At 41.7% G+C, this 16,959-nt stretch overlaps 1 protein-coding gene across 3 annotated transcripts in view; it reads left to right on the forward strand.

Moving 5' to 3' along the window:
• bcar3 (BCAR3 adaptor protein, NSP family member) overlaps positions 1-16,959 on the forward strand; it is a 92,369-nt gene that overhangs the window by 30,946 nt on the left and 44,464 nt on the right. For 2 of the 3 annotated variants that reach the window (XM_060932130.1, XM_060932129.1), the window contains exon 3: positions 5,011-5,050. In XM_060932130.1, the coding sequence (XP_060788113.1) occupies positions 5,011-5,050 (40 nt within the window). Of the gene's footprint in view, positions 1-4,212; positions 4,443-5,010; positions 5,051-16,959 lie in introns of those variants that run through there. The other variant, XM_060932133.1, reaches the window with a different exon arrangement.

Below are 16,959 nucleotides of genomic sequence, written 5' to 3' on the forward strand. Positions count from 1 at the left end.
CGCAGGCCAGCTGGAGCCTATCCCAGCTGACTACGGGCGAAAGGCGGGGTACACCCTGGACAAGTCGCCAGGTCATCGCAGGGCTGACACAGACAACCATTCACACTCACATTCACACCTACGGTCAATTTAGAGTCACCAGTTAACCTAACCTGCATGTCTTTGGACTGTGGGGGAAACCGGAGCACCCGGAGGAAACCCACACGGACACGGGGAGAACATGCAAACTCCGCACAGAAAGGCCCTCGTTGGCTGCTGGGCTCGAATCCAGGACCTTCTTGCTGTGAGGCGACAGTGCTAACCACTACACCATTGTGCTGCCCATCCGATGTAGACATATTTGGTGGAAAAGATGGTCACAATGACAACAGAATCACACTCTGTGAGAGACAGAGAGAGAGACCAGCTCGTGCAAATGCATAGCTATTTATATAAGGTCACATAAAGTGTCTCAGATTCAACAAAAATTCAAAAACAGTCTCTCTGTGACCTGCTGCATCCTCCCTCCTGTGGCCTGCTCACGACCGGAGAGGTTTGGAGAAACTCAGCAGTTCAACTGGGTACAAATCTCTACTTTGAGACACGATGCAGCTGTGCCTTGGCAGGGGCACAGGAGAAGAGAGATGGATGAGTGTCTCTGAATGGCTGTGTCCTAAATGCCTCAAGCCTCTCTGTGGGATGCAGACCATATGGGTGGTTTTGACAAGTCCAAAGTGCTAACAAAGGCACTCCAAAGTGTACACAGGTATTCAGATACCCAGTTAGTTGTTTGAGGCACCAGTATTTGAATAGTGAAATCACTATTTTGGTATTCATTATATGCTCTGTTTCCCAATGAAGTCAGTGAAAAAATATGCATGTAAAGAAAAGAAAAGATCTGAGTGATCAGAGCAGCACTGTGCAAGTTGGAGATGTGCATCAGGACTAAAAACATGAGTAAGCAGGCTGTTTTTACTCTCATGTGGATGGTCAGAAAGTGAATACATTTCCAAGAACGTTCAGCACAACTATATCAAAACTCTTAAAGGGGATTTATTATGAAAAACTATTTTTTTTCAGTGTTTGTGCACATACATTTAGGTATCTGGAGTGCCTATGAATCCAAACAACTCTGAAATAAGACAGCCAGTCAGTTTGTTTTGCGCTGCCTATTTCAGAAAACATGTGCTTCAACTAGCCATTCAGATTCGGCTCCTCTTTCTGTGTCACAAGGGGAGCTCATTAGCATTATACCACCCTGTTATCTGCGTTTCTTCACTCGCGGCCTTTGCGAATGAATATTCATGAAGAAAGTGCTACGGCCAGCGGAAGAGGGGGGTGGGGCGAGCAGTGGCTCATTATCATTTAAAGGAACAGGCATGCAAATCAGTTTTGAACAGGACTTGTTTACACAGGGTGAGAAGGGAGCTGTGGTGTTTTCTCCTTGTGGTATTTTGACCAAATCATGTCACAGGCATTTCATTAAGAACTTAGGGAGCTGCGTCAACTTGTGGAAAAGTGGTATAATATCTCATCTCATTATCTCTAGCCGCTTTATCCTGTTCTACAGGGTCGCAGGCAACCTGGAGCCTATCCCAGCTGACTACGGGCGAAAGGCGGGGTACACCCTGGACAAGTCGCCAGGTCATCACAGGGCTGACACATAGACACAGACAACCATTCACACTCACATTCACACCTACGGTCAATTTAGAGTCACCAGTTAACCTAACCTGCATGTCTTTGGACTGTGGGGGAAACCGGAGCACCCGGAAGAAACCCACGCGGACACGAGGAGAACATGCAAACTCCGCACAGAAAGGCCCTCGCCAGCCACGGGGCTCGAACCTTCTTGCTGTGAGGCAACAGCGCTAACCACTACACCACCGTGCCGCCCATGGTATAATATGTCACCTTTAATGTGTAATATGCGACCTTCTACAATCCTGAGTCCAAAAAAGTTGGGAGAAAGTACAAATTGTAAATAAAAACGGAATGCAATGATGTGGAAGTTTCAAAATTCCATATTTTATTCAGAATAGAACACAGATGACATATCAAATGTTTAAACTGAGAAAATGTATCATTTAAAGAGAAAAATTAGGTGATTTTAAATTTCATGACAACAACACATCTCAAAAAAGTTGGGACAAGGCCATGTTTGCCACTGTGAGACATCCCCTTTTCTCTTTACAACAGTCTGTAAACATCTGGGGACTGAGGAGACAAGTTGCTCAAGTTTAGGGATAGGAATGTTAACCCATTCTTGTCTAATGTAGGATTCTAGTTGCTCAACTGTCTTAGGTCTTTTTTGTCGTATCTTCTGTTTTATGATGCGCCAAATGTTTTCTATGGGTGAAAGATCTGGACTGCAGGCTGGCCAGTTCAGTACCCGGACCCTTCTTCTACGCAGCCATGATGCTGTAATTGATGCAGTATGTGGTTTGGCATCGTCATGTTGGAAAATGCAAGGTCTTCCCTGAAAGAGACGTCGTCTGGATGGGAGCATATGTTGCTCTAGAACCTGGATATACCTTTCAGCATTGATGGTGTCTTTCCAGATGTGTAAGCTGCCCATGCCACACGCACTAATGCAACCCCATACCATCAGAGATGCAGGCTTCTGAACTGAGTGCTGATAACAACTTGGGCCATCCTTCTCCTCTTTAGTCCGGATGACACGGCGTCCCTGATTTCCATAAAGAACTTCAAATTTTGATTCGTCTGACCACAGAACAGTTTTCCACTTTGCCACAGTCCATTTTAAATGAGCCTTGTCCCAGAGAAGACATCTGCGCTTCTGGATCATGTTTAGATACGGCTTCTTCTTTGAACTATAGAGTTTTAGCTGGCAACGGCGGATGGCACGGTGAATTGTGTTCACAGATAATGTTCTCTGGAAATATTGCTGAGCCCATTTTGTGATTTCCAATACAGAAGCATGCCTGTATGTGATGCAGTGCCGTCTAAGGGCCCGAAGATCACGGGCACCCAGTATGATTTTCCGGCCTTGACCCTTACGCACAGAGATTCTTCCAGATTCTCTGAATATTTTGATGATATTATCCACTGTAGATGATGATATGTTCAAACTCTTTGCAATTTTACACTGTCGAACTCCTTTCTGATATTGCTCCACTATTTGTCGGTGCAGAATTAGGGGGATTGGTGATCCTCTTCCCATCTTTACTTCTGAGAGCCGCTGCCACTCCAAGATGCTCTTTTTATACCCAGTCATGTTAATGACCTATTGCCAATTGACCTAATGAGTTGCAATTTGGTCCTCCAGCTGTTCCTTTTTTGTTCCTTTAACTTTTCCAGCCTCTTACTGCCCCTGTCCCAACTTTTTTGAGATGTGTTGCTGTCATGAAATTTCAAATGAGCCAATATTTGGCATGTAATTTCAAAATGTCTCACTTTCGACATTTGATATGTTGTCTATGTTCTATTGTGAATACAATATCAGTTTTTGAGATTTGTAAATTAATGCATTCCGTTTTTATTTACAATTTGTACTTTGTCCCAACTTTTTTGGAATCAGGGTTGTAATAATGATTGCTAGCTAATGATATTTCCATTAATTTAATTGCATCAACTATGAACATAGAGTAGAAATGGGGCTTCCTGGACCTGAAATAATCTTTGAGTTGCTGTTTCAACAGAAGTTTATTAACATGTTCAGTATGCAGTGTCTAACAAAATGGATCCCTTTTGTGTATTTGGATAACATTTGTAAAAGTCTTTGCAGAGATATTTTCCTATTGTCAGTCTTAGCTAAGATATTCATGACAATCCTTTTTTTCATTGCCCATCCCATTGCCCAGCTCTAGCTCTCGTCAGCAGCAGCTACTGCCACATGTCGCTTTTTTTTTTAACTTTTTATTTTGGGCATGTTAATCTCTTTTATCCTGAGACACAAGTAGGCAAAAACAACATCCCAAATATACCAAATCCTGAAAAACAAATACTAGAACAACACATAATATTTTATAGACGCCCATAAAAAATACAACCATTGTATTTGCGTCTCCAGGGCTACCTAAACCTATACGCTATTGTCAAACGTTTTATAAGATCCTAGGCTCTGGAATTGAATCTGAACAGAAGCCTTTATTCCCCTGAGGGTGCAAGACACCCAATCACACAGCCTGCTGGAAATCAAGACAGAAAGAAGAAAGAGAGAGAGAGGGCGTCATAAAGAAGGGAGAGAGAGAAAGAAAGAAGGCTATTTTTTATGTAAGCCAAGATGAAAGGTGGTTAGCTAGGGGCAGGCCAGGTCGTGGCCGGTGCGGCGGTGGAGACGGAGCTAAATGCAGAAAAAGCTGAGCAGCATGCCTCACCACTTTAACTAACAATGTGCTGGGAAGAAAAAGCTTTTCTGCTCCTACCACCACATTTCCTGCATTCCACGTTCAGAGACAAATGCAGCATGCAAGAGAACTGAACAGGGGTCACTGCTGCAGGTAGCGTAAGTCATATGTGGATTACGGTCTTAATTTTACTCGCAATGATCAGCTTTATATATATATATATATATATATTTGCACGGACTATACTAAACTATACTGTCATATAAAATATTTGTGTTTTATGTTATCATATGCTTGTTTTTTGTTGAAAATCTTATGAGCTATTAGTCTATCCACTGATTATAATCTATCAGAATTTCAGACAGTGGAAGGGAACGAGGGATTACCACCCAATTTTAAACCTTTGGAACAAACCTTTTGAATTTTCCTTTAAATTCTTGTTTCTCCTCTCGTGACTTCATGTCATTCTTCATAAAGTATTTCCTCTTGCAAAGTATTTGGCTTGATATGATCTGTTATCTGTTGTACTGTGTGTTTGTGAGTGTGTATTTGTGCGTGCATGTCAGGGGGGTTCTGGTCTTGTATGGCTCTGTGAAGTGGTCAGTGATTAGTGGTCAGTGGTCAGTCTTCCTCAAACGCCCAGGCTGCAGACACAGACAGGGTGAGAGACAAAGTCAGAGTGAATGTGTTCACTAAAGAGAGTTTTGTCTCTTTGCCGCAGGGACGCTGGAGGAATGGACCCCCCCATGGAGTACGTCAAGGTAAGATCTTTCCCTTGTGTGTGTGTGCGTTTTGCTATGACTACTTAATGGCGTTGCATGTGAATGTAAAATGCTGTGGACTGGTTCAAAATGCTTTAGCTCACTGGACAGTGTGTATGGTGTGTATGGTTTCATGTTTAGGGTCTGCATAAGTCCTGTACTAAGTGGTTACAGATCACTAAGCTCAGAAGTATTAAAGGATCCAGAAATGGATATCTTTGATTACATTTGAAAAAAGTATATAATGTATTGCAGTATATACTGTAAATGGGGGGGGGAGTGTATTGGACTGGGTAAACAGACTTTCAACAGATATACTGTTAGAATAAAATGTTCTGTACAAGTACACTTTAGTTCCAGGCAGTAAATGTTCCTTCAAAGGTATAACCATTGGTCCAATTACGTGTCTTAATGATGCTCCTCTACAATTATGTTCCTCTATCTTAAAGCACAAAAGTCTGTGGATTTGGCTTAATTTTCATTTTCAGTGATTTGATTTTTAAATTTAAGATGATTGAGATCCACCCATGTACATGTAGTGTGCATTGAGTGGTGCTTTGATAAGAAGAGATGAGGACATACAGCCCCAAATCCCTGGAGAGCTGCTCCTGAAAAACAGGAAACACTCGAGCAAAAGTTTATATGAGCAACATCAGATCAGCTTTGAAAGAACTTTTAGAGCACATCCTCTACAATCATGCCATAATTATAGGTAAATTAGTGTATCTTATTTTGCTTGGAACTATTTAGGACTTATCCAAATCAGAATTTTGCATTAATAGGTTTATAATACAGAGGGCCAAATTACTCAATTCTGATTGGTCAATCAAGGAGGGCTTTTTCCCTTAACACGGGGCCGTATTTCTGAAATGCTATTGGCTAGTTCGTTGCTTGGTTACGGTTACAAAAGTTAGCAAATTTTGTCAACAAAATGGGTTTTGTAAAGAAGTCCCAATAAAATGTTGTAAACCACTTTCAAAATCCTTGTGTCGTGTTGCCGTGTCATGATGAAAGACGCTTTAGAAACTGATTCAAACGTGCAAGATAGTCTCGCGCCCTGATTGGTTCAGAAAACGTGAATGACAAATGTTGTGAACTTGAATGGCTTCCGAAGTATGAATTTGGCCCTATATATTATAAACGAGTAATCGTATGGTTCCTCGTAAAATTAAGGATCAATTTCACTCGTGATTTCAAAGTTTTGAAATTTTCAAAACTTCGAAATCACTCGTGAAATTAATCCTTAATTTTACTCGGCCCCATACGATTACCTATACTAATAAACTATCACACTGTAGTGTCACTGAGCATGGACAATCACAGCTTGTTTTGGAGGTTAAGGCCTCTGCATGCTCTTGCGACAAGGCTTTCGCAGATAGCTTTTTGCAGACGGTTGTAATTTATCGTTGAGCGGGGAGTAATAGGCGTGCGCGATGTTATTCACCGCTACAACGCAAGGGGGCGCGAAGTCGCGAAATCGCTAGGAGTAGTTGGTGGGTGTGGTTAGTGGAGTGTTTATCCTCCGGTTACTTATAATGACTAGAACTGGAGTCGTATAGATGTACGTACTTCCTCACTTCCTCGATCAACCGCTCTTCGTGCTGCTCCATCTTCGCTCGTGTTTTTAAAAATGGCGGTCGTGAAAACAAACCAAACCGTTAAAGTAGGGAAGCAGAAGTGCGTGTACAGTGGATGTAGAGTGGACCAATCAGAGCCCTCTTGTCTGCGAGGCTGTCTGCGAGGCTTCTGCGGTGGTCACAATTTTTGGGAGGTGCACGCAGAGCGTCTGCGAAGGTGGGGGGGCTACGCAGACGCTATCTGCGACACCGTCTGCGAGGACTGCGTTGTCAGCATAAATTGGCCTTTATACATAAAACAGCAGCACAATATGAGCTAAACCAGTTCTTATGAAGATCCATCATCATCACAAACACACTAATCTTGTTCTAAAGAAATATCTCGAGGGCAATTATTTGTATGAATGACCTGTCATAGTGTGTATTGGCTGCATCACATTTGTTGTGTGCACTACCTGATGAGGCCTGACAGTTCACTCTATCACCACACATCCAGCTCTCTCAGCCAGTCGAGATGCCATCCTTCTTACACACACACTCAAAGCCCTGATCATCTAAGGGCTTGCAGGTCTTTGTGAAGAGTAAACTCCTCACAGGCCCACCTCAGATGTACAGTACAGAGTAAAGCAAACAGTAAGCACACACACACACTTAGAAAGGGGCTGGATTTCATTCACCAGCGCTCACAGTACCAAAGCATTCCAGTTGATGAAGCACACAGTGAATCAGAATGATGACTGAATGCAGTAGAATCTGAATCTCCAGGGTTTTATTGTGAAACGCAACTTGATAGGAGGTAATCTGATAATCCATGTATTATAAGTGTTTAGTCAGCCTCATAACAAAACTGTTTACTGCCTGTCAAAAGCATGGCAATCTGACATGCATAGGGAATTCACATAAAAACGTGTTGTTTTCCATTGAAATTAACAGCAATGTGTAAAGGAAGGTGCAGTGAAATCTGCCTCAAGTGCCATAGAGCTGAATTGATTATCTAGTGTGATTATGTAGCGGGCGGCATGGTGGTGTAGTGGTTAGCGCTGTCGCCTCACAGCAAGAAGGTCCTGGGTTCGAGCCCCATGGCCGGCGAGGGCCTTTCTGTGCGGAGTTTGCATGTTCTCCCCGTGTCCGCGTGGGTTTCCTCCGGGTGCTCCGGTTTCCCCCACAGTCCAAAGACATGCAGGTTAGGTTAACTGGTGGCTCTAAATTGACCGTAGGTGTGAATGTGAGTGTGAATGGTTGTCTGTGTCTATGTGTCAGCCCTGTGATGACCTGGCGACTTGTCCAGGGTGTACCCCGCCTTTCGCCCGTAGTCAGCTGGGATAGGCTCCAGCTTGCCTGCGACCCTGTAGAAGGATAAAGCGGCTACAGATAATGAGATGAGAATGAGAAGCAACAAGTGCAGAAGGATCAAGGTTGTATCAAGGGTCATGGCCTAATGGTTTGAGAAGCAGCTTTGGGACCAAAAGGTTGCTGGTTTGGTTCCCTTGACCAGCAGGAATGGCTGAAATGCCCTTGACCAAGTGCTCCCCAGGCTGCTCTGGGTATGTTGTACGTTGCTCTGGATAAGCCCTCCATCCATCCATCCATTATCTGTAGCTGCTTATCCTGTTCTACAGGGTCGCGGGCAAGCTGGAGCCTATCCCAGCTGACTATGGGTGAGAGGCGGGGTACATCCTGGACAAGTCGCCAGGTCATCACAGGGCTGACACATAGACACAGACAACCATTCACACTCACATTCACACCTACGGTCAATTTAGAGTCACCAGTTAACCTAACCTGCATGTCTTTGGACTGTGGGGGAAACCGGAGCACCCGGAGGAAACCCACGTGGACATGGGGAGAACATGCAAACTCCACACAGAAAGGTCCTTGCTGGCTGCTGGGCTCGAACCTTCTTGCTGTGCGGCGACAGTGCTAACCACTACACCATTGTGCCGCCGTTCTGGATAAGCGCGTCTGCTAAATGCCCGTAATATATCAAGGTCAGAAGCCGGGTTTACATTCACCTGCTTAATGAGCAATTTGAAACTGTAATGGAAACGTGAATTTCACAAAAACTCTCAAATATTGACAAAGTTTCTACACTCGCATGAGGTGGTTTTTCAGGCAATTCAACAAAGCAATATTTCGCAAAATGGAAACACATTTTTCACATTCGATTAAACACTACCACTTCTATTGCGATAGATGCAATTGAAATCCAGAGCCAAATATCAGCTCTCAGATATCTGACTGACTATCGCGAGAGGAGAAAATCCAGCTTTAATTATATAACATCACTGAATGAAAACGCAGACTGTTCACGATTGTGTTTTGTCGACCATTAAAAAAAATTGGTTCTATTTTACGCAACACTGCAATGGAAACCTGGGTAGTGTCAGTAGTCATGTTTCCATTAACCTGCTTAATGTGCAATTTGAAATTGCAAGCTAAAAAAAATAAGTAATGGAAACATGTGAATTAAAAAAAATTCAAATACTACAAGCAAGTTTTTACACTTGCGCAAGGTGGTTTTTCAGGCGAGTCGAAAAAGCAATGTTTCACAAAATTTAAATGGAAACACATTTTTCACATTTAAATCACACGATATGACATGAAGAGCAAATGGAAACGCTACCTTTCTGAAAAGGGGGAAATCTGTAAGAGCTGTCGCGAGAGGAGAAAACGGAGCATTCACAATTGTGTTTTGTCAAATTTTTTTTATAACATCGCTTCTATTTTGCGCTGAACTGAAATGGAAACCTGGCGAGTGTCATGTTTGTGGTCAGCAACTATGCACCAACAACTCCACAACACATACCTGCTTTATCAGAATTCTTGGGTTTATACTCAAAATCATGTCTGGACATGGAGATGTCTGCACATATGCGTGTAATCTTGTTTCACCATACAAGTTTACTTCACTGAGTCACTTATGAAATGTAAGTCTTTGGTCCCCTCCTGTGGGGCTCCTAATATCCTTGCAATAGATTTGTTAGGCTTAGATTCAAGATGTTCATTGGTTTTCTTCTATGCCAAGCAAATATGTTCTACTCTGATATGTTCTGTTAATTCTGTAAACCACTCGCTTTCACTTTCTCCTGGTGAAAGTGCACCTTGTCTTGGTCTCAGTAGTCTAATGTAGGATTTCCTGTGATCTGCTGAACTGATGGTGACAGACACTTTTTCACATGTGGCACATGGACAACCTGTAGGAGGAAAGATCTGTATCGCGCATTTACTAAAGATGGAATGAACCTCAGAACGCACAGTATACGGTATATGGCCCATTTTATAATTGTGGGTACACTACTGTTCAAAAGTTTGGGGTCACTTTGAAATGTCCTTATTTTTGAAAGAAAAGCACTGTTCTTTTCAGTGAAGATCACTTTAAACTTAAGGCCCGGTCCCACTGCACTTACGGATGCAAAGAGGATGTAAAACGTAAAAAAATCTTTGCCATCCGTTGGAAAACGCTATGCATCCGTTGTGTACTCATTGCATACGTGCTTCATACGCTCTATCCATCGAGCATCCGTCCACTGTGATTTCATCCGCGCAAAAAGTTTTGAGCTGCACAAAACTTTTAGAACGGATGAACTTTCCGCCGTGTACGATGTAAATCCGCGACATATACAAGCAACAAACGTTCTATGTCCGTCATCATCCGTTAAACGTCTGCTGTATCCTCTCTGCATCCTCTGGGCATCCTCGCAACTCACATCCGCTGCAGCTGAAAACGGAAAGAGGGAGGAAAGATAAGGTACATGAAACGTCTCTTCATCGTTAGTAGCACGGAAATAGAAAGGATGTAAGCGTATGCATCTCGTATATAAAGTATTCAAAACGGACAAAGCGTTTATATCTGGGATGTATCTCGTATATTTAGGATGTCTGGAGTATGTCTAGAGTATGTAGAAGGACACCTAGCGGACAATCGATATTTTGTATAAAAAGGGGGAGAAAATCATCTGGATCTCAGTAGAGATGTATCGATGTAGCCGCCAGCACGTCTTTCCGCTTTATGCTGACGGCGTGCGTGCTGCATCCCTTTATATCCGCGGAGCAGACACAATTCATACCCCCCGCATGCGCAGTGAACGGTCTGCATCCGATATACATCCGCGCAACATCCCCTTTGTTTCCGTTAGGCGTACGTGATGCATCCCCTTCATCCGCTATGCATCCGCTCTTTCTGCTATGCGTCCGCTTCTCAGTTATCACCGGTAACCCCTTCGGAGCTGTCATCCACTTCCATCCGCTTTCATCCGCTAGGCTTCCTATGAACATGCGTTTAACATCCCTGCTATATACTACCCACGTCCGTTCTTTTCCGTTCTGTTTTCGCAAATTTTCGCCAATTTTGTCCATTTCTGGAGCGGATGAAAACGGATAGAGCCACCCCCGAAATTTTGCTCGTCCGCTGTGTCCTTTTTGCATACGTTTTGTGTCCATCGGCCAGTGGGACCGGGCCTTAATCAGAAATCCACTCTATACATTGCTAATGTGGTAAATGACTATTCTAGCTGCAAATGTGTGGTTTTTGGTGCAATATCTCCATAGGTGTATAGAGGCCCATTTCCAGCAACTCTCACTCCAGTGTTCTAATGGTACAATGTGTTTGCTCATTGCCTCAGAAGGCTAATGGATGATTAGAAAACCCTTGTACAATCATGTTAGCACAGCTGAAAACAGTTGAGCTCTTTAGAGAAGCTATAAAACTGACCTTCCTTTGAGCAGATTGAGTTTCTGGAGCATCACATTTGTGGGGTCGATTAAATGCTCAAAATGGCCAGAAAAATGTCTTGACTATATTTTCTATTCATTTTACAACTTATGGTGGTAAATAAAAGTGTGACTTTTCATGGAAAACACAAAATTGTCTGGGTGACCCCAAACTTTTGAACGGTAGTGTACATTTCAATTGTTGACTCTTGTTAGTCATCGTTACCTCTGTTATTGCTAAACTGGGCAATCCATGAACAGAACTGACTATAGCAGACTTTACGTTTTCCACCATTTTGTGTCTTAACGCCACATGCTAACCTCAAACTAGCTACAACATGGCATGTATAAAAACAGGATTTCATGGATTTTAATCATGTTACTGTTTTTAAAAATATGAGAGATTCACTCCAATATCACCATAACAGAATTGACGAATAATTAATCTACTGTTGGTGTATCCTCCACATTTTGTTCAAATTAATGAGAGAAGAAACATAACATACCTCACTGCCTTTCTGAAGTTTCCCGCCAGAGGAAGTGACGTCTCTCGGTGCAAGTGTCATGCGTATTATTAAAAGTCTTTGTGGATTTTATGTGGTTTTATAACAGAGTTGACAAGAACACTGGGACGGATTTAAAAAAATAGTTTTTTTCTTACTGAAATTTCACATAGTACAGGAAATAGACTTTCTATGCAATTGATTTTATAACAGTTAATAGAATAAGCCACAATAATGTGGGGGGAAGGTGGGAGTCATTTAGTTAATGTTTTATGAATAAATTGGGTCTAAAATGTACATCAAGCATTGCTATCGGTGAAAATTTGTCATAATTTGCAATTCTGTTCAAAACTGATTCAATAAAGATTTCTTTTGTGGAAAATAACAAAAGGTTTATCTCAGAGGCATCAAATGTACCTCGAATTCTAGAATGACCCAAATGTACTGTAACATTGCAGCTATGAATGTTCATAGGACTTGCATTATGTATCGGCAAGTTGGCTCCTTTAAACTGTGTTTTTATCATTTAATATTCACACTGTTAAGAAGGAAACCGCTGCTTCTGTATTCAGTTTAGTCATTGTATTACATCTACTGCCCAGATTAGACACTGCTGATTATGTCGAACAGGAAATTAGCAATTTGAACACAGAAGAACTATGGAGGACGATCAAAGTGCAAGTGTATGTTTGTCACTTCCTGTGGCCTGATTTCTGTGCTTAGAAGTTCACTTTTTTTGTGCTGACCCCGATTAAGCTGCGTTTAATGTTAAATCAGGGAATGAAGGGCGTGTCAGCAGTGGCTGCTTATTATATTGAATAGGAAGCCTAAAAAAGTAACTTGGGGTTAATATTATGAAACTGTTATTACTGAGCTTGACAACATACACTCTTAAAACACATGTGTTGAAAATAACACAACTTGCGTTGTTTTTTAACACATCTCTATGTCCAGATTGGGACAACAGAACTTTTGTTCATTTTAACACATTATTTGTTATTTGTGCAATTTTGGTGTTAAACATTTCTGAAATATAACACAAGTCTTGTTGAAATTAAACTTGCACAAAAGATGTGTTGATTTCCAACACATTCGTTTTAAGAATGTAAGGTCTCATCAAAGACATAAAACTATTATACATGCCCTTAGGACCACACTCATTAAAAGACAGCGAGGCAACAGCACTCGTGATCGTGGTCTATTAAGTTAAATGTTTCAAGTCTGTAATCATGCCGTGTTTGTTCCGAACAGCAAGCATGGTCAACAGAGATATATGTTTATCATACTGCAAAAACAGCATCATGAATATAGTCAAATTTGTCTAGTATTTCCTGTTAAAAGAGTACCGTTAACCAAATATAAGATTACTAATCTTACTTTTAAATATGAAATAGTCTTATTCTACTGGCAGATAATTTTGCTCCTGTTAAGCATTTTTCCTCAAGAAACTTATCTGCCAACAATTTAAAGCTTGAAATTAGTAGAAAAAAGTCAAGAAATTGGTTGAATAATATTATATTTGGTGCATGGTACTCTTACAAAAGGAGATACTAGATAAATTTGATTATATTTAAGATATTTTCACTTCCTGCCATTTTCATGTGTGTCTACTCAATCACTGCTGATGACATGTTCTGAATAGCCGTGTTAAGATATACAGTACTGTGTGACGATAAATTGTGATACAAATTTATGACAATTCAAATCGATTAAATAAAAAAAATTAATCACAATTATTCTCCGGCTGCGAAATACCTTTGTTTTTCCGATCTTTAATTGTGTTATTTAGACCAGTGTTTCTCAACCAGTGGGCCACGAAGCGCCATCTAGTCGGTCGTAATTTTTTTTTCAAGTTTAAAGCCAAATGCTAAATAGTTCAGGATGTCGTAGCGTCCCAAATCTGGTAGCTGGTTTGCCGTACATTTTTCAAGTGGAATAAATACGTTTGTGGGTAAATTAAGAAGAACAAGCCTTTATTTTGTCACATTTAACCCCCCTGCACACGCACACAGAGAGAGAGAGAGAGAGAGAGAGAGCGCTATAAATAAATACGTTTGTGGGTAAATTATATGGATCTGTGATGCCTGTTGGAAGAGAAGAGCAGGGAGGATTGAGAACCGAGCAGCTGTGGTTTGTTTACACCGATACTAAAACTTGTAACATCCTAACAACCTTCTCAAAGACACGTACAAAAAGCCCAGAAACTCCTCCTTACCCGGGCAAAAACGATACAGGATTTATCTTGTAGTCTCCTGATCCCCAGATTTTTAAGCCAGCCACATATAAAAAGTTGTTCTCCTCCATGCTCTTCCAGGTTTTCATCTGTGACCCATAAAAAATACCTATTTTTTATTAATGCTTTCAGTTTTAATAAAAGGAATATTTTAGTTAATATGCAATTATATGTTACTCTAACCTTTACAAATGTGTGTAAATAATTATTGTTAGTTATTAAGAAAATGAAACAATTTTATTTTACAAAAAGGAATAATTAAGTTGATAAAGAACAGGAAAATAAATTGCATCTTTTATCCCTTGCTGGCCGAAAGGCCCGAAGGGGGATTATGTCATGGCAATGTCTGTCCATCCCGAGAAGGGTGCTCAGCTTCTGAAATCAACTCCTCTCACAATTTTTGGAGGAATTTCACAAAACTTGGCAGGATTCTTTGTTATATGTCAGTAATACGCATATTGTAATTTCGTTAAATTCGGTCACATTTTACCAGAGTTAGAGCCCTTGATTAACCAAATTGTAATTTGCCAATTTCATGAGAGTGTGTTTTCCTTCTGAAATCAACTCCTCTCACAATTTTTGGAGGAATTTCGCCAAACTTGACAAGAGGCATTGTTATGTCGGTACTATGCATATTGTAATTTTGTTTAGTTCAGTCACATTTTACCAGAGTTATGGCAGAGTTGCCAGTGGGGGATATTGTACTCTCAGAGCACTCTTGTTTGTACTAAATTGTTCTTCATTTAATATTTTTTCAAAAATATTGTGAGAAAATCAAACCCATTATCATGAATTGAATCAAATCAGCCCCAATATCTCATCTCATCTCATCTCATTATCTCTAGCCGCTTTATCCTGTTCTACAGGGTCGCAGGCAAGCTGGAGCCTATCCCAGCTGACTACGGGCGAAAGGCGGGGTACACCCTGGACAAGTCGCCAGGTCATCACAGGGCTGACACATAGACACAGACAACCATTCACACTCACATTCACACCTACGGTCAATTTAGAGTCACCAGTTAACCTAACCTGCATGTCTTTGGACTGTGGGGGAAACCGGAGCACCCGGAGGAAACCCACGCAGACACGGGGAGAACATGCAAACTCCGCACAGAAAGGCCCTCGCCGGCCACGGGGCTCGAACCCGGACCTTCTTGCTGTGAGGCGATAGCGCTAACCACTACACCACCGTGCCGCCCCAGCCCCAATATCATCCTGTGTATTTTTATTATGACTGGTGATGGTGCTTATGTTCTTTGTGCCACAAAAGTTTAAAAAAAATCCACTTTAAACCATGTGTTAACGTGATAAAAATAGACAACAATTTTTATCTGTTTTTCCTTCAAAGAGTGAGATGATTCAGTTCTATTTATCCCATTTATGCAAGCCAGTGCAAAAGGATAACCTCTAGTTAAAGCTGGTTGTTCTGGCTAGAATAGTTAAAAATTCTCAGCAGCTCTGTAGTACTAGTAAGGTATCTCTATATACGGCATGGCACGATTAAGTGAAAGTGACAGGCATTGTACCATCATGTCCTCAGGTTTCCATGACGTCACTCACTGGTCCAGCTAGTGTTGCATGTAAACCGGAGATCGCTTTTTTCTGATGTGACATGGATATTTTCATCAAAGATAATCTGAAGGGAAGGAGGGAGGGGTATGAGCTACTCGGAGAAGAGTGTCTAAAAATATCAGTGTTTCATTGGGTGGGGAATGCAATGTTACCCCAGGGGGTTGAGGATGTTTTGGAGAGAAGGAGGCAGCAACATGAAGAGCAGTAAAAGAATTGCACTCTTAAACCAGATAGATCCTGCACCAAACAGGACACGCTGGGACTATCAGATGTTTTTGAGTAAACAAAAATGGCTGGCATTAAAGACACCACAGGAAACTGTCATGATGATGACCGTCATATAGAGAAGGAGATAGAAGAAAGAACATTCAAGAAAGTGCCATAAAGAAGGCACAAGCTACTTAACAAACAGCTGACCTCAATGTGCTGAAGCAGAAACCTCTAGCTGAAGCAGTCGACAGGCTTCTGATTCTCACAGACACACAGCCAGTTGCACAGTAATCTACTAAGGGCTCATGAAAGAGCTTAGGATGAACAATGCGCCTGTGTTCCTGCTGTGAGATCTGCTGTGCTCTGAGCCTTGTGAGAGACCCCTTCAGCCAGTCTGAGCTCTCAGTCGCAGCTCACACTATTACAGCCAGCAGGTTCAGAACGGCTCTCAGGTCGGTTCTGTAATGCCTTCCAGCAGCGGATATCAGAAGAGCACGGCTGGCCTAAAATCAGCAGCCAAAGACAATTCCTTATGGAAGCAGACTATCCATCAACCTTAGATCTCCTTTAACTGGAACAGTTAGGCTTAACGGGTTAAACTGGATAGATACTACTGCAGAATAATGCTTGGTCATTACAGACATTTACAATGTGGATCAACGGCATTACGTCTTGAAAAAGCAGCCGAGCTAATTCCAAAGTGTTGCCTCCAGTTTCGAGACAGACCCACCCTCTGTTTCTTTCTTTCTACACGACAGTTGAGTGCAATAAAATTCTGCCTAAATACTTTTGGCTCAGATGGTCTTCCGTGGAGGACTGACGCCAATCCCATCATTCAGCTGCTGTTAAATACACCCGGCCTAAAATGAGGAACGGTGTACAGTCTGAATGGTTCTCCTGCACTTCCAGAAGGCACACCGAGCCAGCAAATGAACACATCAGACAAAATAACCAGTATGAAGTTATTTAAAAGGAGACTTTTAGAAATTGTTTCTCTTGCCGAAAACACATTGCAAATATTGCTACACTACGACCTCTAGTGGTAATATCTGTTTATCACACAGTAAATGGGGATGGAAAGCTCAAAGGAGGATTATGGAAACC

Source organism: Neoarius graeffei, chromosome 10 (assembly GCF_027579695.1).
Source record: "Neoarius graeffei isolate fNeoGra1 chromosome 10, fNeoGra1.pri, whole genome shotgun sequence".
Taxonomy (NCBI): domain Eukaryota; kingdom Metazoa; phylum Chordata; class Actinopteri; order Siluriformes; family Ariidae; genus Neoarius; species Neoarius graeffei.